Source organism: Babylonia areolata, chromosome 13, assembly GCF_041734735.1.
Source record: "Babylonia areolata isolate BAREFJ2019XMU chromosome 13, ASM4173473v1, whole genome shotgun sequence".
Taxonomy (NCBI): Eukaryota; Metazoa; Mollusca; class Gastropoda; order Neogastropoda; family Buccinidae; genus Babylonia; species Babylonia areolata.
Window position 1 is genome coordinate 40,311,298 of NC_134888.1, and position 27,500 is coordinate 40,338,797.

General features: G+C 42.9%; 2 protein-coding genes across 2 annotated transcripts in view; one reads left to right on the forward strand and one right to left on the reverse strand.

Annotated features, from left to right (window-relative positions):
- The window catches only part of LOC143288941 (uncharacterized), a 285,464-nt gene that overhangs the window by 1,108 nt on the left and 256,856 nt on the right, over positions 1-27,500 (forward strand). The window lies entirely within an intron of this gene.
- On the reverse strand, positions 14,144-18,068 carry LOC143288768 (uncharacterized). The gene is made up of 3 exons (XM_076597396.1): positions 17,848-18,068; positions 17,212-17,685; positions 14,144-14,204 (listed from the first exon to the last, which is right to left on the reverse strand). Exons 1-3 carry the CDS (start codon positions 18,066-18,068, stop codon positions 14,144-14,146), a joined length of 756 nt encoding a protein of 251 aa, XP_076453511.1.

Sequence of the window (27,500 nt, forward strand, 5' to 3'; positions counted from 1 at the left end):
TCCTCTCCTCCTCCTTCTGTTTCTTCCTTTTCATCTCAATTTTTCCTCCTCGTCCTCCTCCTTCTGTTTCTTCCTTTTCATCTCAATTTTTCCTCCTCGTCCTCCTCCAACTTCTTCCTTTTTTTTTCTTTTCTTCTTCTTCTCTTCCTCCTCATCCTTCTGCTTCTCTCTCTTCGTCCCCTCAGTCCTCTTCTTCGCCTTCTTCTAACCACCCCCACCCCCTCCTCCTTATGTCAAATACTTTCTTTTTCCTTCTCTTGAAATAAGTTTAGTTCGGCCATTGAAAACGAACGGCTGAATCCCGATTTTCTTGGAAAAAGGAATCGAAAGTACATGGACGCTTTAAATCCCAGCGCGGTTTTTTGTTGTGTTTTTCTGTCTCTGACTAGTTCGTGTATTTCGGTTTTTTTCCTTCCTTTTTGATGACTTTTCTGTCATCCCTTCTGTGTTTGCTTTTATTCCTCTCTCTCTCTTCCCCCCTCTCTCCCTCTCCCCCCTCTCTCTCTCTTATGCTTCTATTTTCCTTTACATTTCTTTTCTTGTATGTTGATTTTTTTTTTTTTTTACTTTGTCTTCTTTCTTTGTTGTCTTGTGCCTCCTGTCATATTTTCTTTCTCCATTTCTCAATCTTTATTTATACATCTCCCTCTTTGCCGCCTCTTTTCCATATTAAAAGAATTCCTCTTTCCCTCCGTCCTCTTCTTTTTTTCTTTCTTGTTAGTCACCATTATTTTCTCCAAGACAGGCCAGTGACAGAAGGTTGACCATAAAACCCAAAGGGCCTGTCATACAGGTGTATGTGGAACTGAACCCGTGTATTTCTGTAAAAAACAACAACAAAAAACCAACCAAAAAACAAAAACAAAAACAAAACAAAACAAACAACAACCAAACAATGTGATAATAAAGTAGGCAAGTTTTGCTGTGACAGTTGTGACGTGATCACAGAGAAAAATATGGTCAATATCTTGCTTGCTGCTTTCCTTTTATTAAAATTTCTTAAAAATTGTAAGTCACTCTCCTTGGGGACAAGACTCCAAAATTCTTTTACATTTAGCGACATCTCTCGTAAGATCAAGATTGACCTACGGTCAAGAAATTTTCTTTTCTGCTCCGCCGACGTTTCTAAAGAAGCTGCGAATAATTGACAGTAAAGCTGTGAAACTGGCTTTAGGGGTACCCGTGCATACTAAGACCTCAGAAGCCTATAAGCTTGCGGGTATTCTACCACTAGATGAAATCAGAAAATTAAGTTCTGCTAAATATATTGTGAGATGTACAGCAGTGGATGATTTTGAGGAATTAAATATTAGGTCTGATATTGATCTTCCAAAAACTGCACAAAATAATTCAAATCTACAAACCATTCGCACATATGTGTCAGATATTTTAAATTCTTCAGACATTGATTTGCATGATATGGCACCTCGTGTTCTGGTGCCACCTGTCCCTCCCTGGGAGTTAACAAAAGCAAACGTCAACATATGTGCTTCTGACACAACAAAAGGAGAATGTCCACATATAATAGCAGCATCTGTCAGAATTGAATTAGAAGAAAATTTTGATTATCATTTAAAAGTTTACACTGATGGCTCGGTCCTGGATGATAGCAGTGCAGGATCTGCTTTTGTCATTCCTGACCTAAAAACAGAAAAATCATATTATTTAGGTAAGGGACATTCAATTTTTACAGCTGAATTGGTGACCATCCTTAAGGCTTTAAATCATCTTGTTGATATACCAATCATAGTAAGTAATATCCTATTTTGTGTTGATTCTCAATCTGTCTTAAAAGGTTTGCTCCTTTTTGAGAATAATCAAAGAGAAGATTTATTTTTTGAAATTAGGTATTTATTGCACTCCATATTTGTGAAGGGTACAAATGTTGATTTTTGTTGGATACCATCCCACACTGGATTCCGTTATAACGACCAAGCAGACAGGGCAGCAAAAAGGGGAGCAAAAAATCATATCGATAGTATAAAAGTATATTGCCCATTGTCATACAAGAAAATAAGCAATATACTAGAAAGAGACTTTTATAGGTGCTTGAATTCAAGTCTAAAACCTCGTCAGTTGACTCTCTCAGACTTTGGTCCGATTCGCAGACCAATTCTGAGCTTAGCTCTCAGACTATTATCAAATTCACGACGGACCAAGTATTGTTCTAATGTCAAGTGTATATGCTTTAGTAACCTGACAATTGAGCATATAATTTTTCACTGTAGCTTGATGAAGCCTTTTGTACACGAAAGTGTGTCTTCACAAGTGACTGAGAACGTTGATGTTTTTGACTTTTTGCATTCATTATCAGTTGTTTCGCTTGTCAGTTTAACGACTTCTCTCTTACGAAGTCCTTTAAGTAATTTCCTGTAACTGTATTTAGAGGTTGTTTTTTTTTGTTTTTGTTTTTTTTTCTTTCCAAATTTCACCCACATTTTTACCCTCATTTGCCCAGTTTCCCCCAACCCTCCATTCATCCACATCTCCCACCCCTTCTGACCGAAAATACTCAGATGTATTCATAAATACTTTAACAAAATGTCTTCAATCACCGATATGTGTGACGGGACATTAAACAACAAAAATTCCTCCTTCCTTTCCTTTTATTGAGGCGTTTTAGTCCAATTTGCGCGATAAATCAGTCTGGACGTGGCTGAATAAGCGTGTATTTTAGCGTTAGGGGTTCCCATAGCATCAACATCTAATGTTTTAGTTTGGTTTTCAAAGGCTCTTCTATATCTGCTCTTTAGTATTTTATAGTTTTTGTGCTGAAAGTTGAATAAATTGTAGACAATTCTTTTATGAATGCGAAATGCATTGGACTCGTACGCCTGAATTTTGTTTTGTTTTTTGTTGTTTTTTTGGGTCTGTTTTGCACTCTGGTTGTCCGCGTATTGGTATCTCTGTCAGTGTATTTTCCTTTCTTCTTTTTTCTGTTATTTCTTTTCCTTACATCTTCGCCTTTTATGCCTTTCCTTCACCCCGCAGTCCCTCTCTGTCTCTCTAGTATATCTGTCATACACCGCTCTCTCTCTCTCTCTCTCTCTCTCTCTCTCTCTCTCTCTCTCTCTCTCTCTCTCTCTGTGTCTCTGTCAGTCAGTCTGTCTGTCTGTCTCTCTCTGTGCCTGTTTCTCTGTTTCTACATCACTTTTCACCCCTTTTCTTTTTAACATTTTACCTGTCTCTTTAAAAACAAAATCTTATTTTTCTCTTCCAGTTTTCCCTTTTTGTCACCATGTACCTCCTTTTCTTTGGCTGTTGTTTTCTTTCTTCTTCTTCTGTTTTCTTCTGGCTTCCTGTCACCCTGTTTCAACTTCATTCAGTTTTTTGGTTCTATCAACAGAGCCCGTTTGATCGGAGACTGGCTGAGATATCATGTGTTTGATATGGATACTAAAAAAAGAAAAAAAAGCCAAACCATTTCAGTCAAAGCATTGATTAAATCCAGTAAAAACGACACGGAGAAATATCGCTGTTACTCGTGCAGAATTCGTTTTAAAAATACATTCAATACAATACAATACAATACAGTACAATACAATACAATACAGTACAATACAATTATTACAACTAGTGCAATTCAGGGGGGGGTTGTGGTTCCCTGTGCATGAAATCGTACAGTCACACATTTGGGTATCAACGGTGTGTCTCTCTGATCAAATCGTACAGTCACACATTTGGGTGTCAACGGTGTGTCTCTCTGATCAAATCGTACAGTTACACATTTGGGTGTCAACGGTGTGTCTCTCTGATCAAATCGTACAGTCACACATTTGGGTGTCAATGGTGCGTCTCTCTGATCAAATCGTACAGTCACACATTTGGGTGTCAATGGTGCGTCTCTCTGATCAAATCGTACAGTCACACATTTGGGTGTCAATGGTGTGTCTCTCTGATCAAATCGTACAGTCACACATTTGGGTGTCAATGGTGTGTCTCTCTGATCAAATCGTACAGTCACACATTTGGGTGTCAATGGTGTGTCTCTCTGATCAAATCGTACAGTCACACATTTGGGTATCAATGGTGTGTCTCGCTTATCAAATCGTACAGTTAAACATTTGGGTGTCAATGGTGTGTCTCAACGGTGTGTCTCTCTGATCAAATCGTACAGTTACACATTTGGGTATCAATGGTGTGTCTCTTTTATCAAATCGTACAGTCACACATTTGAGTGTCAATGGTTTGTCTCTCTGATCAAATCGTACAGTTACACATTGGGTATGAATGATTTGTCTCTCTTATCAAATCGTACAGTTACACATTTGGGTGTCAACGGTGTGTCTCTCTGATCAAATCGTACAGTCACACATTTGGGTGTCAATGGTGTGTTTCTCTGATCAAATCGTACAGTCACACATTTGGGTGTCAATGGTGTGTCTCTCTTATCAAATCGCACAGTTGCACATTTGGGTATCAACGGTGTGTCTGTCTTATCAAATCGTACAGTTAGACATTTGGGTGTCAATGGTTTGTCTCTCTTTATTTACGGGTGTTTGTGCACAAATTTCATGTGACCCCGTCTGTACTTTCGATGTACTCTTCTCTGAAGCTTTATGCAAAATGTGTCGGGATCACACGCATGAATTAAAAAGAAAAAAAATGCGCATTTTGCTTTATGGTTGTCTCTGTATCTGTAACTCTCAGGGTTTTTTTTGTCTTCGTTTTATTCATTTGTTTCTTCATTTGGTTGGTTGTTTCTTTCTTTATTACATTTATTTATTTTTCTATTTATTTATTCATTTTGTTAATATCTATAACTTTCTTTTCAAAATGTTCTTTTCTTTGCATCATTTCCTTCTATGTATTCTTTTTATAGCGTCCCCTCTCCCTGTCATCTATGCCTCTTTTCCTCTCTCTCTCTCTCTCTCTCTCTCTCTCTCTCTCTCCTCTCTCTCCTTCTCTCCCTCTTTTTCTTTCTCTCGTCTGGCACCAAGTTTATTTCATTTTTCATTTGTCCTCCCACGTTGTTGATAACCTGTTATTTTCTTCTGTTTCTCTTTCCTTCTGTTCCCTCCCCCCCCCCCCTCCCCCCGCCCCCTCTGTCTTTTTGTCTGTATAGATATGTCAGTGTTTGTGTGTCTGTCTTCTGTGTGTTGTTTGTTTGTGCACGCGTATGTGTGCGTGCCTACGTGTGTGTGTGTGTGTGTGTGTGTGTGTGTGTGTGTGTGTGTGTGTGTGTGTGTGTGTGTGTGTGTGTGTGTGTGTCTGTGTGTGTGTGTGCCTGCGTGTGTGTGTGTGTGTGTGTGTGTGTGTGTGTGTGTGTGTGTGTGTGTGCGTGTGTGTGTGTCCTCACCAGTCGAAAGAACTCCTTTCCGATATTCTTCTTCCTCTTCCCCTTCTTCCAACTGCCTGGAAAACACGGAGGAGAATAACCATTGAAGAGATTTTTTGGAAGTCGGTATAAGTTATTACAAACACGTCACGATAACTATTGAGTTTGAGGTACTGTGCTTGTAGGATAACAAATCATTCTGTACCATTACTGTGTTTAATTCTCCTCACAGCGTGATGCACAGTACTTGGACTCGAACACATGGTTTGGTTACCCCTCTCCGCTCTTTCTCACTGTTTCGTCTGCCATATTTCATTGTCACTTCATCTTTCTTACTTCATGTTTCGTCTGCCATATTTCATTGTCACTTCATCTTTCTTACTTCATGTTTCGTCACAATTCACACGTGAACGATCAGCCTATACCTATACCTAACCAATTTCATCCACAACTTGAAACAATTTTCCTGTCACGGAGCTGGCTTGTGTCAGTTGAATTCACTTAATCTTTATTTTCTAAATGAAAATTCAATTTCTACCATTATTTATTTATTTATTTATATGTTATTATCGCTTTTTGCAAAACAAAAGTAGTGCTGATGGAGAAGCCGGACACCTGTTTTGCAAGAACACGATGAAATCAGAATTTGACATCTTTTCACTGACTGCTGTGTTTTACGTGATATCAGACAATGACATCTTTTCACTGACTTCTACGTTTTACGTGATATCAGACAGTGACATCTTTTCACTGACTTCTACGTTTTACGTGGTATCAGACAATGACATCTTTTCACTGACTTCTACATTTTACGTGATATCAGACAATGACATCTTTTCACTGACTGCTACATTTTACGTGATATCAGACAATGACATCTTTTCACTGACCGCTACATTTTACGTGATATCAGACAATGACATCTTTTCACTGACTGCTACATTTTACGTGATATCAGACAATGACATCTTTTCACTGACCGCTACGTTTTACGTGATATCAGACAATGACATCTTTTCACTGACTGCTACATTTTACGTGATATCAGACAATGACATCTTTTCACTGACTTCTGTGTTTTACGTGATATCAGACAATGACATCTTTTCACTGACTTCTACGTTTTACGTGATATCAGACAGTGACATCTTTTCACTGACCGCTACGTTTTACGTGATATCAGACAGTGACATCTTTTCACTGACTGCTACAGTTTACGTGATATCAGACAATGACATCTTTTCACTGACTGCTACATTTTACGTGATATCAGACAATGACATCTTTTCACTGACCGCTACGTTTTACGTGATATCAGACAATGACATCTTTTCACTGACCGCTACGTTTTACGTGATATCAATGACATCTTTTCACTGACCGCTACGTTTTACGTGATATCAGACAATGACATCTTTTCACTGACCGCTACGTTTTACGTGATATCAGACAATGACATCTTTTCACTGACCGCTACGTTTTACGTGATATCAGACAATGACATCTTTTCACTGACCGCTACGTTTTACGTGATATCAGACACAATCATCTTATCACAGAATTACATCACAACCTTTTCCTGTGCTTTTTTGAACACCGGAAGGAAGCCAATCCTTTTGTTATTATTTTCTTCTCCTTTGATTTCCTTGTCCAACTGACTCAGAAAGACTGACTGTTTTTGAGTCGATCGTTTTCAGTTCAAACCAATCAGGGATTTTCGGTAATTGTTTTTTTTCCAATTTTAATTTGTTTTTGTTTATCTCATCAAGATTGGGTTTTGATTTGTGAATGGTTTTGTTTGAGGTGCTTTGAATTTTGAAATTGCCTTCGCGATCGGTGACGCTGTCAATACCATGACCTGAGGTGACGGGGGGAAACCTAATGCATGTGGTGTGATTGACTTGGCGCTTGTAACGGGGCATCGGGGGAAGAAGCGCTGGGGATATATGGGTGTGATTTGGGGGATATATGGGGTGTGATTGGGGATATATGGGGTGTGATTGGGGGGATATGTGGGGTGTGATTGGGGGGATATGTGGGGTGTGATTGGGGGATATATGGGTGTGATTGGGGGATATATGGGGTGTGATTGGGGGATGTGTGGGGTGTGATTGGGGGGGATATGTGGGGTGTGATTGGGGGGATATGTGGGGTGTGACTGGGGGGATATGTGGGGTGTGACTGGGGGGATATGTGGGGTGTGATTGGGGGGATATGTGGGGTGTGATTGGGGGGATATGTGGGGTGTGATTGGAGGATATGTGGGGTGTGATTGGGGGATATGTGGGGTGTGATTGGGGGATATGGGGGTGTGAGTTGGGGAATGGGAATATATGGTGGTGTGGTTGGGGGATATATGGGTGTAATTGGGGGATATATGAGGGGTAATTGGGGGATACATGGTGTGATTTGGGGATTGGGAATATATGGGGGTATTAATGGCGAAAGGGGATATTCGGGAGTGTGAATGGTGGAAAGGAATATAAAGGGATGTGATTAGGAAACGGGGATTTACCAGGGCGTGATATGGAAAATGGGATGTACCAGGGTGTGATTGGGGAAATAGGATATACAGATATGTAATTGGGGGATATACTGGGATATGATTGGGGGAAAGGGTGTGTTTGAGGGAAAGGGATATACGGATATGTGATCAGGGAGATACACCGGGGTGTAAAATTGGAGGAAAGGGTGTGACTGCGGAAAAGACTGTGATCAGGGGTGGGGAAGGGTGTGATTAGGGGAGGGGATATACAGAGATGTGACTAGAGGGATGTACTGAGATGAGATAGGGGGAAAGGGTGTGATTAGGGGAGGGGATATACAGAGATGTGACTAGAGGGATGTACTGAGATGAGATAGGGGGAAAGGGTGTGATTAGGGGAGGGGATAGACAGATATGACTAGATGGATGTACTGAGATGAGATAGGGGAAAGGGTGTGATTAGGGGAGGGGATATACAGAGATGTGACTAGAGGGATGTACTGGGATGAGATAGGGGGAAAGGGTGTGATTAGGGGAGGGGATATACAGGGATGTGATTGGGGGAGAGGGTGTAATGGGGGGGAAGGGGTGTCACTGGGAGAAGGAGTGTCACTGGGAGAAGGGGATATAAGGGCTGCAATTGAGGGGAAGGAGATAATGGGTGTGTGATGGGGGAGAAGGTGTGATGGGGGAAAACGATATATGGGTATGTGATTTGGGGAGGAGGGTATACGGGGATGTGATTAGGGGAGGGGGATATACTGGTGTGTGATTGGGGGAGGGGGATTGGGGAGGGGAATATACGGGGATGTGATAGGGGGGAATATACGGGTGTGTGATTAGGGGAGGGGGATATACGGGGATGTGATTGGGGGAGGGGGGTTGGGGAGGGGGATATACTGGTATGACTGAAGAAAAGGGATATACGGGGATGGGGGCGGGGAAAGTGATATCCAGGGGTGTTATTTAGGGAAGGTGGGGGGGGGGGGGTATTCAGGGGACATGGTTGGTGGATGCAGAGGGATGACAGGGAAGACGGGGAAGGAAATGTAATGAGTCCAAAGGAATGCATTGGAAGATTTTTGTGTGTGTGTATGTGTGTGCTTTTTATTTTATTTTTTTTCGTTTCCAAGATTCACATAAAGCAACCCCCCCACCCCCACCCCACCCCAACCCCCCGGCAAAGAAAAGCTTGCACTTCGTTTTACAATCCAATATTAATTATAAAATCCAAAATCACAGGTGATGTGAAGTCAAAACCTTCAAAACGTCAATTACGACGTGAGAAATGAGGTCCGTCACCCTTTTCATCTAACTGCGGGATGATTTTATTTTCGTTTTTTTTTTTAATAATCTTTATTTGTTTATTTATTTATTTATTCATTCATTTATTTATCTATCTATTTATTTAATCTATCTTTTCACTAACTGCAGCACTTCTTTTCCACTTCATCAGTCGACAGACTCACTCGCTCTGAAGAAACAAAATCAAAGTCAAATGAGTCGTGCAATTCCATCACCTCCACCCCCATCCCACCCCATCCCACCGCAACCTACCCCATCAAGGAATAGAAATTTAGGGATGGGGGAAGCCCCTGAAAGGTCAGAGAGTCAAGGGAATCAAGGGTACTTACCAACCAACCGACTAGGTCTTCAAATCTTCGATCGGTGTCTCCATCCCCCTCTCGCTTCGTCCCGCCCCCCTCCCCCCCAACCCACCCCTTTTCACCCACATTCCTCCTCTCGATGGGTATGTACTTCTGTCAAATTAGGCTCCTGTGCAACGGAGCAACGTCATTTTTTTTTTCTTCCTAATCTCGTTATCTATCTATCTATCTATCTATCTATCTATCTATCCATCTAAAAATGAGATTTAATTGTTTAGGTTTTGGTTATTGTTTGAACATTTTCGATTTGGATTACTTGGACATCCTGAATGTGTGTGTGTGTGTGTGTGTGTGTGTGTGTGTGTGTGTGTTTGAAGAGGAGGCCACGATTTATGGATTTTGTGCACTGAAACTTGAATCAGAGACACGGACAAATGACGCGACGTCACAAAATGGAATGTAAGTAGCAAGGTGAGATTACAGAATACTGAAGAGAACATATGTTGCTACTTCCGCAACACCAACGATTGAAGGTGGTCATTGACGATTTCAGTTTTTATCTTTGTCAAAGAATCATTTCACAGCATTGCAAATTCAGCAAAGTTCCGATGTTCAGCATTTTTTTTACAGCTTCGCTGACTCTTAAATGGTAGCGAAAAATCCGGTGAGATTATCCGAAGAGACAACAAAATTCATTGAAAAGAAAAATATAAAGTCTGAACTCAATTATTTTAAAGAGATGCTGTGAGGAGGCTCTGATATCAATCATGAGAAACGTTTGTATTGTTTGAGTGGTTGAATGTTACAGTGATTTTGATAAACAATTAAGGATTGCAATGATTTTGATAAACTATTGAGGAATCGTTTCAAGACAGCCCAAAACAAGACTGGCGATATTAATTCGATCACGCATTCAAAACACCTCTGAGAAGGCCGCGCTGTTGTAGATTCGTGGCGGAAAATTGATTCAGACGTTTGCGATTCAGTGAACTGTTTCCGCTTCCTCGGTTTCCCGAGAAACAACCATGTTGATATGATATGAAGAGGTTAAAACGTCAAACAATTAGGGAGGGCATTCGAGAGAACCATTTGTGGTTGCTTTTATATTTGGCTGGTTTTATATAGAAGCGGTAATTTGAGAGACATTAAAGGGGCCTTAACCCTTTTGCCTTCACAGATTAAATAGAGGAATTCTTGTTAGTCTTCGGCTGCAGCTGGCGTAAAAGCGAGAGGGTTAATACGGGATCAGCGCTGCTGGCTAGGGAAGGACTGAGTGATATCCAAAGTGGGGCCGAGAACTGGAATGCAATCCTTGAAACGTCTCCCAAGGGGACGCTCAGGAACTATTAGGAACCCAGCCATAATGTTAAAAAGGGGGGTTGAAAAGATGATCAGAACACGCAAGATTAGGGAAGTTAATTTGAAGGAAACTCTTCTGGGATATTCTAAAGACGTCCCAACAAAGACGATTAGGGATAGGAACTTACGTGAAATCCTCAAAGGATCGGTTGATGGAATGGAATTAAGATACAGAAACAGGGAACTAATCTGTACCCTTCGTGGACAGAAAGTGCCGCCTTGACGACAAACAAGCGAATCACACGTTGGTTTCCTACGCACCTTGCATAATAAACAGCTGTATGCAAATGAACGCTGCTAGCCTCATTGTGATTTTCCCTTTTAGTCCCTCTCCCATCGAGGCAACATACGTTAGTTTTGATCCACCTGTCTTCTGTCATGTGCACGAGCACACGCACGTACACACACACGCACACGCACGCACACACGCACGCACGCACACACACACACACACACACACACACACACACACACACACACACACACACACACACACACACACACACACACATTCACATACACACACACTTGCATCGAGAGAATATACGCTAAAGTCCACTTGTCTTCAAGACCGACCGACGACATGAGTCTTGAACATGACATGTTTTGCCATTCCTTGTGCTTTTTTGTTGCTGTTTGCTCGTCATGTGAAATGAATGCTGTATGAACAGACTAGGGATAGACTAGACTAGAATAGAATGTCTTTATTACCAAGTGTACCGGGGTCATAAGGAATATTGAGGGGGGGGGGGGGGGGGGGGGGGTAAATAGTACATAACAACAACATAAATCGAAAATCATACACAAACACAGATACAGTAGAAATTAGGATACATACAAGTGCATATCAATATAAAAACTTGTGCATGCTCACACATGCACGCACTGCACACACACACACACACACACACACACACACACACACACACACACACACACGTTTGAACAGAAGCTGCATGTTACACGTGGATGGGGCTGATGACGAGATCTTCAAGTAGATGGTTGTTGATTGCACAATTTTATTTAACATACTGGATTTGTTAACTTGAAGAAGTTTGTTTGGTTCGTTCCTGTGTGTCTATTTATCTGCCCATCATCTGATGGAAGTAGTCTGCAACACTGGCGTGGAGCTGCGTGCCCTTCAGAAGCAAAGATAACGATTGGTAAAGAGTTTTGCTTTTCAATTTTACATATATCCAGGAAGCATAATACTCTATTACACTCTGTCTGTATGTAGTCTAGTCAATGCCCCCCCACCCACCCACCCACCCCCTTTTTTTTCCTGGACTTAAGATTTCGGAGTATTTGATGATGTGTCAGGGTTTGGAATTGACCTGGTGTGTTTTTTTTGTGTGCAATATGTTAAAGTGCATTTAGTTTCAACACAAAACATGTATGTAATGAACACAGCTCGTATTGCAGGCATTTAAAATGGACAGGACAATCTAAGTTTCTACCTCGATTCCATTGGTGTAAATAGTTGGTTGTGTATGTACGTTGTACAGTGTGATTTTAATATGTTGGATCGATGGGTACAGGGCATTCTCGCAAGAAAATAACTGGATTTTTGTTTGTTTCTTTATTTGTTTGTTTGTTTTTTGTTGTTGTTTTTTTTTGTTTGTTTGTTCTTTTATTTTTCATCCTTATTTACTTGCCACATGGTACCAATTAATTCTCTTTGGCAGCAAGTGTGAAAACAGTCTGAAACTTAAAAGGTATTCCTGCTACACGCGCGCGCGCGCACACACACATACACACAATATATGTATTCTCTCTCTTTCTCTCTCTCTGCTCAGCGCTGAGAAGGGTTATCAGCAAGAACTCCTTGAGAAAGATTAGACGTTGCCATGGAGATTAGCCGCATCATGAACAGGGAGGGGGGGGGGGGGGGCGGAAGGCTAAGTGTCTGACGAGTGCCTGTGGGTGGTTCGTCCATCCCACAGCGTTTGATTGGTCCCCAGAAACCTCTGGACGACACCTGTTTATTGTTGTCCTTTTTTCTTTTCGTTTTTGTTTGTCATCATTGTGTAATAATCGGTATTGAAGCGTTCATGAGAGAGAGAGAGGGGTGGGGGGTAGGGGGGTTGGGAGGATGGGATAAGAGAAGGGAAAGAGAGCGAGAGAGAAGAGAGAGAGAGACAGAATGACTGACAATGACAAATGTTTTAATTGTGAAGGCCATCGACCAATGCACAAATTACATGTACACGCATTGACACACACACACACACACACACACACACACACACTACGTGGACAGGTGTTCTTAAACATGTCTCTACCGGGTATCCAAGAGTTCTTCTCGGTGTTTCAAGGCGTTACTAGTAGATGTACAAATATAAATACTTTTATGAGAGAGAGAGAGAGAGAGAGAGAGAGAGGGGAGAGAGAGAGAGGAAGGAGGGAGGGGGAGGGGCCTTGACACTTTGTCATTGGCCGTGAGGTCCTTCTGACATGAGTGAAAACATCAACACATTTTATATACAAACCAAAACAATGTCACAAAGAAACGAATACAATGAGAATGAATACTGAATACGAAACAAAAAGAAATATTCTTTTCTTTGAAACAGTATTTTAAAAAAATAATAAATTGTCGCACATGACAGGCCAGCCAAATTTTCAGGTTAAGTTCATAACCATCCGAAAATAAAACAAATCTCACGAGGAGTCTACAGAAGAAGAAAAAAAAAGAGTTAAATTTATACAGCTCCTAGCTGTGAGTAATGATAATCATAATATTATTCGAGATAGTCATGGCATATGAAATAGATTCAGTCATTGATGTGATGAACTCGTGATCTTTTGATGATAGGAAGCTAAAGAGTTATTTAAATTTTGTATTGTTTCTTTCTAATTAAAAAAAAAATCACATCTATTTCTGAGAGAGAGAGAGAGAGAGAGAGAGAGAGAGAGAGGAAAAGCACAAAGAAGGAGACAAGAATAACATGTTTTTAAAGGACTGAAATAAGTGAGGATAATTTTTATTATCGCAAGTTGATCTACCTTTTCCTTACACAGTAAAGAAGAAATCGGAGAGTGAGGACTGAACGAAGCCCAGCCAGTGGGTAAGTTGAAGAGACACAACTCTACACTGGCCGACACAGTAAAGAGGAGGACTGAACGAAGCCCAGCAAGTGGGTAAGTTGAAGAGACACAACTCTCCACTGACCGACACAGTAAAGAGGAAAGGAGAGTGAGGACTGAACGAAGCCCAGCCAGTGGGTAAGTTGAAGAGACACAACTCTACACTGGCCGACACAGTAAAGAGGAAAGGAGAGTGAGGACTGAACGAAGCCCAGCCAGTGGGTAAGTTGAAGAGACACAACTCTACACTGGCCGACACAGTAAAGAGGAAAGGAGGGTGAGGACTGAACGAAGCCCAGCCAGTGGGTAAGTTGAAGAGACACAACTCTACACTGGCCGAGCCAACAGAGGACGTGTGTCGTAGGCACGACAATCTGATCCATCTGGTCTGGAACGCGGGGCAGGTGTTCAGAAACGTTCAGTTACACAGATAATGCTTTATTTTGGTCATATATATATATATATATATATATATATATATATATATATATATATACATATATATATATGTGTATGTCTGTATATATACAGATCCTAGCTCTGAGCAGTGTTGCATTCGTAATTGTTATGGCATATGAGAAAGATTTATATATATATATATATATATATATATATATATATATATATATATATATATAAGATAGTTATAATAATAAGATAATACTTCATACTGTTTTATTAAACGGGTGCCCCACAGAAAGGTTTAATTAAACCTGAAAATCAGTCCAACTATGATCACAGCTAGAAACTAGTTGGCAGCCGCAATAGACTGACACGAGCTGTAAAAAACAAACAAAACAACAACAACAAAAAAACCCAAAAAAACCCCCCAAAAAACAACAACAAAAAAACAACAAAAAACGAGTGACAGGTCTCCAGACAGCCAGGAAATAACTGCTCACTGTCTGACCCTTACCGTTGGCTCGCTCAGTCAAACTGTTATTCTGTGTGTGTGTGTGTGTGTGTGTGTGTCTGTATATATGTATGTATGTATGTATGTATGTATGTATCTAGTCAGGCATACACTACTGTCTGACCCATACCGTCGGCTCGCTCAGACAAACTGTTATTCTCTCTCACTCACCATATATATATATATATATATATATATATATATATATATATATAATCTCCTTTTTTGTCAGGAAACTTATCCACATCTGCGTCGTTGTATGCTGACAAAAGATGTTAGTTTTTTTGTCTTAATAATTGACCACCTTGCCATGTCCTTCACTTCACGTATACAAGTTGATGCTCAATGAGAGAACATTGAATGTCAAGGGAGTGTTTTCAGTACACAGCTGCCACACTAATGGACTCCCTGACTGATCCCCCCCCACCCCCCGGCATGGGAAGATCACACTACTGTTAGTAAGCGCTGGTCTCCTCCGTTCTTTGTCAGCATTACCGACAGAAGTTTATGGCTTGCCGAGTGGTTGTTATTTCGTTGACGTCTGTCTGTCTGTCCTCTGTATTTCTGACACGAGAAAAGTAATAAGGATTAGATAATGAGAGAAAGGAGGACGAGGGTCTTGTCCATATCGTCTAAAAGTTACAAGCCGGGGGGTGGGGGGGGGGGGGGCTGTTGGTATTGGTCGCCCACACTGAATTAGATAGGCTGTGGAGAAAGGTTGCTATGTTTTGTGTTGATTTGATTAAACAAAACATCAGTCATCAGTGTCGTTTCCCGCCAGTTGCGCAGAGTGATGACTATTCTCCAGCCTTCGTTCCAAGGTAAAACAAAATGAATAAATAAAAAGTAAAGATAAAAGACTGGGAGGGAAGGGTATCATGAATGCTCATGCCACTGTCCCCACCGATGGCAACAACCCTGGCACCCCTGGGACCTCAGTCAAATGCGTAGCTTCCGGTCTCGTTAGCATCGTTTTATTCTTATTTATTTATTTTATTTTATTTTATTATTTATTTTAATGCAAGATCAAAATATCCACCCTGCTCCTAGCGAGCCGCGATGCGCTGTGTTAAAAACAAAGAGATTGTTCCAACACATCTTGTCACTCCGGGTGTTCCAACTCATCTTGTCACTATGGGTGTTCCGGGTGTTCCAACTCATCTTGTCACTCTGGGTGTTCCAACTCATCTTGTCACTATGGGTGTTCCGGGTGTTCCAACTCATCTTGTCACTATGGGTGTTCCGGGTGTTCCAACTCATCTTGTCACTATGGGTGTTCCGGGTGTTCCAACTCATCTTGTCACTCCGGGTGTTCCAACTCATCTTGTCACTATGGGTGTTCCAACTCATCTTGTCACTCTGGGTGTTCCAACTCATCTTGTCACTCTGGGTGTTCCAACTCATCTTTTCACTATGGGTGTTCCGGGTGTTCCAACACATCTTGTCACTCTGGGTGTTCCAACTCATCTTGTCACTATGGGTGTTCCAACTCATCTTGTCACTCTGGGTGTTCCAACTCATCTTGTCACTATGGGTGTTCCAACTCATCTTGTCACTCTGGGTGTTCCAACTCATCTTGTCACTCTGGGTGTTCCAACTCATCTTGTCACTATGGGTGTTCCGGGTGTTCCAACTCATCTTGTCACTATGGGTGTTCCAACTCATCTTGTCACTCTGGGTGTTCCAACTCATCTTGTCACTCTGGGTGTTCCAACTCATCTTGTCACTATGGGTGTTCCAACTCATCTTGTCACTATGGGTGTTCCAACTCATCTTGTCACTATGGGTGTTCCAACTCATCTTGTCACTATGGGTGTTCCGGGTGTTCCAACTCATCTTGTCACTATGGGTGTTCCAACTCATCTTGTCACTATGGGTGTTCCGGCTGTTCCAACTCATCTTGTCACTCTGGGTGTTCCAACTCATCTTGTCACTCTGGGTGTTCCAACTCATCTTGTCACTCTGGGTGTTCCAACTCATCTTGTCACTATGGGTGTTCCAACTCATCTTGTCACTCTGGGTGTTCCAACTCATCTTGTCACTATGGGTGTTCCAACTCATCTTGTCACTCCGGGTGTTCCAACTCATCTTGTCACTATGGGTGTTCCGGGTGTTCCAACTCATCTTGTCACTATGGGTGTTCCAACTCATCTTGTCACTATGGGTGTTCCGGCTGTTCCAACTCATCTTGTCACTCTGGGTGTTCCAACTCATCTTGTCACTCTGGGTGTTCCAACTCATCTTGTCACTCCGGGTGTTCCAACACATCTTGTCACTCCGGGTGTTCCAACACATCTTGTCACTCTGGCTGTTCCGGGTGTTCCAACTCATCTTGTCACTCTGGGTGTTCCAACTCATCTTGTCACTATGGGTGTTCCGGGTGTTCCAACTCATCTTGTCACTCTGGGTGTTCCAACTCATCTTGTCACTCTGGGTGTTCCAACTCATCTTGTCACTATGGGTGTTCCGGGTGTTCCAACACATCTTGTCACTCTGGGTGTTCCAACTCATCTTGTCACTATGGGTGTTCCAACTCATCTTGTCACTCTGGGTGTTCCAACTCATCTTGTCACTCTGGGTGTTCCAACTCATCTTGTCACTCTGGGTGTTCCAACTCATCTTTTCACTATGGGTGTTCCGGGTGTTCCAACACATCTTGTCACTCTGGGTGTTCCAACTCATCTTGTCACTATGGGTGTTCCAACTCATCTTGTCACTCTGGGTGTTCCAACTCATCTTGTCACTCTGGGTGTTCCAACTCATCTTGTCACTCTGGGTGTTCCAACTCATCTTGTCACTATGGGTGTTCCGGGTGTTCCAACTCATCTTGTCACTATGGGTGTTCCAACTCATCTTGTCACTCTGGGTGTTCCAACTCATCTTGTCACTATGGGTGTTCCAACTCATCTTGTCACTCTGGGTGTTCCAACTCATCTTGTCACTCTGGGTGTTCCGGGTGTTCCAACTCATCTTGTCACTATGGGTGTTCCAACTCATCTTGTCACTATGGGTGTTCCAACTCATCTTGTCACTATGGGTGTTCCGGGTGTTCCAACTCATCTTGTCACTATGGGTGTTCCAACTCATCTTGTCACTATGGGTGTTCCGGCTGTTCCAACTCATCTTGTCACTATGGGTGTTCCAACTCATCTTGTCACTCTGGGTGTTCCAACTCATCTTGTCACTCTGGGTGTTCCAACTCATCTTGTCACTCTGGGTGTTCCAACTCATCTTGTCACTATGGGTGTTCCAACTCATCTTGTCACTCTGGGTGTTCCAACTCATCTTGTCACTATGGGTGTTCCAACTCATCTTGTCACTCTGGGTGTTCCAACTCATCTTGTCACTCTGGGTGTTCCAACTCATCTTGTCACTCTGGGTGTTCCGGGTGTTCCAACTCATCTTGTCACTATGGGTGTTCCAACTCATCTTGTCACTATGGGTGTTCCGGGTGTTCCAACTCATCTTGTTCCAACTCATCTTGTCACTCCGGGTGTTCCAACACATCTTGTCACTCTGGGTGTTCCAACTCATCTTGTCACTCTGGGTGTTCCGGGTGTTCCAACTCATCTTGTCACTCCGGGTGTTCCAACACATCTTGTCACTATGGGTGTTCCAACTCATCTTGTCACTATGGGTGTTCCGGGTGTTCCAACTCATCTTGTCACTCCGGGTGTTCCAACTCATCTTGTCACTCTGGGTGTTCCAACTCATCTTGTCACTATGGGTGTTCCGGGTGTTCCAACTCATCTTGTCACTCCGGGTGTTCCAACTCATCTTGTCACTATGGGTGTTCCAACTCATCTTGTCACTATGGGTGTTCCGGGTGTTCCAACTCATCTTGTCACTATGGGTGTTCCAACTCATCTTGTCACTATGGGTGTTCCGGCTGTTCCAACTCATCTTGTCACTATGGGTGTTCCAACTCATCTTGTCACTCTGGGTGTTCCAACTCATCTTGTCACTCCGGGTGTTCCAACTCATCTTGTCACTATGGGTGTTCCAACTCATCTTGTCACTCTGGGTGTTCCGGGTGTTCCAACTCATCTTGTCACTATGGGTGTTCCAACTCATCTTGTCACTATGGGTGTTCCGGGTGTTCCAACTCATCTTGTTCCAACTCATCTTGTCACTCCGGGTGTTCCAACACATCTTGTCACTCTGGGTGTTCCAACACATCTTGTCACTCTGGGTGTTCCAACTCATCTTGTCACTCTGGGTGTTCCGGGTGTTCCAACTCATCTTGTCACTCCGGGTGTTCCAACTCATCTTGTCACTATGGGTGTTCCAACTCATCTTGTCACTATGGGTGTTCCGGTTGTTCCAACTCATCTTGTCACTCCGGGTGTTCCAACTCATCTTGTCACTATGGGTGTTCCGGGTGTTCCAACTCATCTTGTCACTCTGGGTGTTCCAACTCATCTTGTCACTCTGGGTGTTCCAACTCATCTTGTCACTATGGGTGTTCCAACTCATCTTGTCACTCCGGGTGTTCCAACTCATCTTGTCACTATGGGTGTTCCAACTCATCTTGTCACTATGGGTGTTCCAACTCATCTTGTCACTATGGGTGTTCCGGGTGTTCCAACTCATCTTGTCACTATGGGTGTTCCAACTCATCTTGTCACTATGGGTGTTCCGGTTGTTCCAACTCATCTTGTCACTCCGGGTGTTCCAACTCATCTTGTCACTATGGGTGTTCCGGGTGTTCCAACTCATCTTGTCACTCTGGGTGTTCCAACTCATCTTGTCACTATGGGTGTTCCAACTCATCTTGTCACTATGGGTGTTCCAACTCATCTTGTCACTCCGGGTGTTCCAACTCATCTTGTCACTCCGGGTGTTCCAACTCATCTTGTCACTCTGGGTGTTCCGGGTGTTCCAACTCATCTTGTCACTCCGGGTGTTCCAACTCATCTTGTCACTCTGGGTGTTCCAACTCATCTTGTCACTCTGGGTGTTCCAACTCATCTTGTCACTATGGGTGTTCCAACTCATCTTGTCACTCTGGGTGTTCCGGGTGTTCCAACTCATCTTGTCACTCCGGGTGTTCCAACTCATCTTGTCACTATGGGTGTTCCAACTCATCTTGTCACTATGGGTGTTCCAACTCATCTTGTCACTCTGGGTGTTCCGGGTGTTCCAACTCATCTTGTCACTCCGGGTGTTCCAACTCATCTTGTCACTATGGGTGTTCCAACTCATCTTGTCACTATGGGTGTTCCAACTCATCTTGTCACTATGGGTGTTCCAACTCATCTTGTCACTATGGGTGTTCCAACTCATCTTGTCACTATGGGTGTTCCAACTCATCTTGTCACTCCGGGTGTTCCAACTCATCTTGTCACTATGGGTGTTCCGGGTGTTCCAACTCATCTTGTCACTATGGGTGTTCCAACTCATCTTGTCACTCTGGGTGTTCCAACTCATCTTGTCACTCTTGGTGTTCCGGGTGTTCCAACTCATCTTGTCACTCCGGGTGTTCCAACTCATCTTGTCACTCCGGGTGTTCCAACTCATCTTGTCACTATGGGTGTTCCAACTCATCTTGTCACTATGGGTGTTCCAACTCATCTTGTCACTATGGGTGTTCCAACTCATCTTGTCACTCCGGGTGTTCCAACTCATCTTGTCACTCCGGGTGACTCCAGTACCACCATAGTCAATCCTCTTCATGCGGTGTGGCACATCAGTGCAGCATGGGTTCTTTTACGTGCGCTAAGTGCATGCTGCACACGGGACCTCGGTTTATTGTCTCATCCGAATGATTAGGGCCCAGACCACCACGCAAGGTCTAGTGGAGGGGGAGAAAATATCGGCGGTTGAGCCGTGATTCGAATCAGCGCGCTCAGATTCTCTCGCTTCCTAGGCGGACGCGTTACCTCTAGGCCGTCACTCCACTGCGTTAAGACCCTTATCTGCCTACACAGTGTCCGCGAGGGTGCGGGTTCGAATCTCATCCGTGCCCTTTGTCCCACGTTTGACTGGAATTTCAAACTGAGCGTCCAGCCATTCGAATGAGACGCAAAACAGAGGCTCCGTTTGCAACACGCACTTGGCGCATTGAAAAAGAGCCCATGACAACGAGAGTGTTGTCCTTTGACACAATTCTGTGAAAGGAAATCCCTTTTGATGGGCACCCAAAAGGTGTGATGCACTCCAGGCATGACATTCTATGATGCACCCCAGGCATGACATTCTATGATGCACTCAAGGCATGACATTCTATGCACTCCAGGCATGACATTCTATGATGCACTCCAGGCATGACATTCTATGATGCACTCAAGGCATGACATTCTATGTACTCCAGGCATGACATTCTATGATGCACTCAAGGCATGACATTCTATGCACTCCAGACATGACATTCTATGATGCACTCCAGGCATGACATTCTATGAGGCATTCCAGGCATGACATTCTATGAGGCACTCCAGGCATGACATTCTATGCACTCCATACATGACATTCTATGATGCACTCAAGGCATGACATTCTATGAGGCATTCCAGGCATGACATTCTATGAGGCACTCCAGGCATGACATTCTATGCACTCCATACATGACATTCTATGATGCACTCAAGGCATGACATTCTATGATGCACTCCAGGCATTACATTCTATGCACTCCAGGCATGACATTCTATGATGCACTCAAGGCATGACATTCTATGCACTCCAGGCATGACATTCTATGAGGCACTCCAGGCATGACATTCTATGATGCACTCCAGGCATGACATTCTATGAGGCACTCCAGGCATGACATTCTATGCACTCCAGGCATGACATTCTATGATGCACTCCAGGCATGACATTCTATGATACACTCAAGGCATGACATTCTATGATGCATTCCAGGCATGACATTCTATGGTGCACTCCAGGCATGACATTCTATGATGCATTCCAGGCATGACATTCTATGCACTCCAGGCATGACATTCTATGGTGCACTCCAGGCATGACATTCTATGCACTCCAGGCATGACATTCTATGGTGCACTCCAGGCATGACATTCTATGCATGCACTCCAGGCATGACATTCTATGATGCACTCCAGGCATGACATTCTATGATGCACTCCAGGCATGACATTCTATGGTGCACTCCAGGCATGACATTCTATGATGCATTCCAGGCATGACATTCTATGCACTCCAGGCATGACATTCTATGATGCATTCCAGGCATGACATTCTATGCACTCCAGGCATGACATTCTATGGTGCACTCCAGGCATGACATTCTATGGTGCACTCCAGGCATGACATTCTATGCATGCACTCCAGGCATGACATTCTATGCTGCACTCCAGGCATGACATTCTATGCATGCACTCCAGGCATGACATTCTATGCATGCACTCCAGGCATGACATTCTATGCACTCCAGGCATGACATTCTATGGTGCACTCCAGGCATGACATTCTATGCACTCCAAGCATGACATTCTATGCACTCCAGGCATGACATTCTATGCATGCACTCCAGGCATGACATTCGCGTCGGGTTATGCTTCTGTCAGGCATCTGCCTTGTAGGTGTAGTGTATCGTGATTCGCCCGGTTACTGCCTCACATTCATGCTGAATATAAAACCAGAACAAGAAATTGTTTCTGTCTCTGCGAACTGCTGATGAGAGAAGAAAAACATATATGTTGCAGTGTCTTCTACAATCTAACGTACAAACCGTTGTAGTTAAAACACCACAACAGAAGCCGACATCTCAAGGTAGCTCTTTTTCAATGGTTTTCTCTTCTGGAGAAGAAATCTTAGTATGATAATCGTGAAAAACATATGAACGAGTAAACAAAAATAGTCAAATATAAATACCCCCCCCCCCTCACATACACACATAGATAGATAGATAGATAGAATCATAAGCATAAAATGAAAACCAAATGCGGTTCCCAACAACTGGGCGGTTTAGAATGACCCTAATCCTAACTCTAACCCTAAGAAGGAGTGCACAAATTACGCAAATATCAATGTTTTTTTTTATTTATATGTTTTTTTAAGAAAAAAATATAATATTGAATCAAAACTAAACATAAGAAAAGAACGAAGACACACGACACCCGATACTTGTTGCAAACCCAAAGACCCAGAGAAATACAGCATCTTAGATAAAAATCACATGCAAGAGACGATCACCACTACAGCACCTCAAATTTCCCACAGACAAAAAAAAAAGAACAAAAAGAAAAGAAAAGAAGTTTGTTTTAACAACGCAATTACTTTCATCTACAGCTGGGTTTGAATGAAACTGTGATTGGGTTAAAACTGTGTATCGGAGACGGTACAAAAAAAAAAAAAGAAAAAAGAAAAAAGGTTGTGTAATATATCTCCATTTTCTTACGACTGGTAAAATGAAGGCATGCCCCTTCCACTTCGTTTGTATTTTCGAAACAGTTAGGTTGGAAGGAATTAGATGAATACATACACAGACAGAAAGATAGGGAGGGGGTAGGTAGGTAGCTAGGTAGGCAGATTACCAAATTACAAGTATGTAAACAGAAAAAAGTCGTTCTTTTTATAATCTTTGAAGAACTCTGCCCCAGGAATGAAATCAAGAGGCACGAATGTCTTGACCTCATGAAGAAAAAAGGTTCACCCCGTGGGGGGGAAAGAAAAGAAAAGTAATTCAACACCCCCGTGATGAATGTTCAGGGCGCATGGTAAAGGTGGCTTTGTTGAGCACCCAGCTTCACATTTGACCGTTGGATTCGATTGTTGAGGAGCGGGAGGCGGAGTGTGGAGGAGGGAGATTGGTGTGGAGGGTAAGGGTAAGGGAGGGGGGATCCTCGCCAGGTAAGGGATCCTCGCAGGTAAGGGATCCTCGCCAGGTAAGGGATCCTCGCAGGTAAGGGATCCTCGCCACCCATCTTGGTGTCTTTGTGATTATAGACCATTCCCGTGGGCATGTGTCAGCTAATCGGGACACAGACGTTCAACCCAAAAGTGTCTGGATATTTATATGAAATGGAAAGCACGTATTCATTTTCTGCCTCCTTTGAATTGTAGTCTGTTTGGCCATTCACTAGTTTCCACGAGAAAAACAAGTTCAACAACCTCATCAAAAACACAGCTTCGATCACGAAACGAGGCTCTGACCTCATATATTTTACTGGATATGAAAACCGAAGAAAAAAAATGTCTTCATATTCTTTAAAGAAAATTTGAGATAGAGAAGATAAAAAACAACCACCAAAAAACCCCGCAGAAAGGGGAAGTGATATAAAACAAAATGGATTTGGAGGGGGTGGTGGGGGGGAGAATGAGGGGGATGGGGGGGGGGGGGGGGGGGAGACTGAGGAGAACATGTAGTGAGTGAGACAAACTTACCACGAAAGTTAACGAGTATCCAGAGAACTTCAATTCCGGAGGCTTGCAACAGGTAAAGCGGAAAAAGAGTGATGTTTTAGTACTCGTTTGAAACGGGGCGGCTAATGGCTTGTTGGAGTTATGACGGGGGTGGGGTGGGGGTGGGGGGGGGGGGGGGCAATAATTACTTCTTTGCGAATCAATCATCCGCGTATTTCTGAAAGAGGAAGTAATATGTGATTAGGAAAAAAAGCAGTAAAAAAGCTTAATTTAGTAGATTCGGAAAAAGCACGGTAATGAATATCGAGCTCGTCAACTTGAAGTTATGTCAGTCCAGAAATGTTTGAGCTCGAAGGACGTTGATAGGCAACTAATGACGTGAACAATACGCGCGCAATTAGTTCACATGGAGCGGTGGTGAGCTTCTCTTTTTGTGACTTGCGATCTTGAAGATGGTTTAGAACCTGGCATTATCTGGCCCGACAGAAATGAATTATGTAAATTACTTTGCTTGAGTACAAAGCGTACCGTTCAGCGAATTTTAGTGTCTGAAGCACCTGCCCTCACACGTGCAAGTAAAAGATGTGTTTAGAAAACCACACACGTGAGAGCACAACCTTGACCTTTAAATTTTGTTGTTGTTAGTTTTTAGGCTAATCTCTAGCAGTTTCTTTGATGAGCTTTCTGTCTGGACGGTTGTATATGAATCACCGTGTGTGTGTGTGTGTGTGCTTGTGTGCGTGCGGGGTAGGGTGCGGAGGGAGAGGGTGCAGAGAGAGCGGGAAGAAGGGAGGAATAAGACCAGTACACACAGAGAGAGAGAGAGAGAGAGAGAGAGAGAGCGCTAAGATTACCGGCAGGTGTTGTCACAGTCAGAGATGTTTGTTTCATGCAGCCGCAAATAAAACTTCTTTGTAGACACATTATCAAAATACAACGGACAAACAATCACCCCAACCCCTTGAACTTAGCCCCATGTGACGTCCCCCCACCCCCCACAGCCCGCCCGCCCCCTCCCACCCCCCGTGTCCTGTTAACGGCGTTCACACTGAGACCGATGGTCACTGAAAGCAGTCAGAAAGCTCCCGACCTGTCAGGAGTTTCCACCAAAGCGGCTGTCAGTTCATGTCTGAACAACCGGACATAACTCTGGACCTGTCAAATGTTCCATATACACCTTGTGGAAAATGACATCTTGGCATCGTGTTGCCAAAGTGCGTGGGCATAAAGCGATGGTGATGGTGGTGGTGGTGGTGGCCGTATCAGGTATCTGTTTTACGTTTTTGTTTTGCGTTTCACGGTTTGCACCCATTCAATGTGAGCAGCGTTGTGTTGGTTGGCGGGGTTGGAGGGCTCAGTTCTGGGAAAACCCGCTCGGTATACTGAGCGTGTCGTGTCCTCCTGAGTGTGTGGGTTCCGGGTTCCGGGTAAAGTGAAGTGCAGAGTGTTTGGCCGCCTCTTGCGCGACTGGCGATGCGGGGTTAGGGTGGTATCGCTCGAGGAAACACACACAGACACGCACCCATAGGGACACACACACACACACACACACACACACACACACACAACACACACACACACACACACACACACACAGAAACAGACAGACACAGAAGCAACCAGTACTATAGAGTATATAATATAATATATATATATATATATATATATATATATAGAGAGAGAGAGAGAGAGAGAGAGAGAGAGAGAGCGCAAGAGAGAGATAGAGAGGAGGGGGGAGGGAGGAAGAGGGGGAATGAGAGAAAGTGTGAAGGAGGGAAGTGTAGAATTTCTATCACCATGATAATCATTATTACTTAGAAATCATCATTTGTGAAAACCAATGGCAGTGGAAGAACTATTCAACTGAAAAGGGAGCGGTTGAGTTGGAGGGGGCGGAGGGGGTGGAGGGGGTGAGGAAGAGAGACAGAGAGAGGGAGGGAAGAGAACGTGGAAAATATACAGTACAAAATATAAATAGAAGAGGATGAGTGTCAGTGATAGGATACAGAAATATATAATATTGGAAGTATGTGTGTGAGAGCGGGTTGGGGTGGGGAAAGCGGGATAAGGACAGACAATAATCAACTGTTGTATGCAACACATCTGTATCATATCATTGAAACAACCAACCAGACTATTTTACACATAACTAGCTAACTTTGATAAAGAACATTTGGAAATAAATATAATTTTCCAAAATAAAATCAACACCTGAAACTGGTAACACGCGTTCAATGGTTTCTGGATGTAGAAAAGGTTTCATTTCTAAACAGCGGGTTAAAACGTGCTCTACCGTTAAACGACCCTTGGAAATGCATTCAATGTTTTCACAGTATTTTGTATATGGGGCATTTAGTGATAACGTAAATGCCATGTTTTTTAACAGCCCTGTCAGTTCTTTTAGCATTTGATAAGGCAGAAGTGTTAACTTTAAAAAACAGAAAAGAATTTAGCATATTTCTTTCAACCATATTACGCATTTCAGTTGATGATAAACGATGAGGAAGTTCGATTGCATTGAAAGCGTTTTTTGCTCCAAGTTTTGCAAGATGATCTGCACGTTCATTAGAAATAAGCCCACAGTGTGAGGGAATCCAACATATTTCAGTATTGGTTCCTCTCATTTGAATACAGTGAATCAAAAAGCGGAAAAAGCAGCAGAAATAACTCACAATTGCAGTTAGTTTATATAGAAGTATTAGCAATGTCGAATGTCTTCGAAGTCATTAGGACGGCGATTTGGAAACATCAAGATCAATAAGGCAAGCTGAAGTTGTTTTTTTCTCCCCTCCTGTTAACTTTCTCCAATAATCTCTTGGATTTCTCATACCTTTATCCTTGTAGTTCTTTGTAACTGTTTTTGTTTCTTTTGGTTTCTTGGTTTTTATGTGTTTTTGTTTGTTTTACTTAAAAGCGGTTGGGGTGTTCTCCAATGTTTGTTTTACTTTAAGGGGGTTGGGGATGTTCTTCAATGTTGGTTTTACTTTAAGGGGGTTGGGGTGTTCTTCAATGTTGGTTTTACTTTAAGGGGGTTGGGGTGTTCTTCAATGTTGGTTTTACTTTAAGGGGGTTAGGGTGTTCTTCAATGTTTGTTTTACTTTAAGGGGGTTGGGGTGTTCTTCAATGTTTGTTTTACTTTAAGGGGGTTGGGGTGTTCTTCAATGTTTCTTGTTTTTTTTTCAGTCCTTGCTTTTCAATCCCCCAAAAAAGAAACAAACAAACAAAAAAAAAAAAAAAAGCGAAAAAAGCGAAACAAACAAACAAAAACAAAAACAAAAAAACAACCCCGATTGATCTTGGAATCGCAAATGCCAAGGTAATGCGTGGTATTTTCTTTTAAAGTAATTTTTTTCCGTTCACACTCTGCCCCCCGACCCCACCCCCTCTCCTTCGCCGCCTTAGTCCTCTCATGGTTCGTGAGTTTTGTCCATTGCTATT

Coding starts and splice junctions, on each gene's coding strand:
- LOC143288768 (XM_076597396.1), bottom strand. CDS start 18,068: ATGAGTTGGAACACCCAGAGTGACAAGATGAGTTGGAACACCCATAGT. Junction 17,686..17,847: donor ACCCATAGTGACAAGATGAG/TTGGAACAGCCG, acceptor GAGTTGGAACAC/CCGGAACACCCAGAGTGACA. Junction 14,205..17,211: donor AACACCCAGAGTGACAAGAT/GTGTTGGAACAC, acceptor CCCGCGTTCCAG/ACCAGATGGATCAGATTGTC.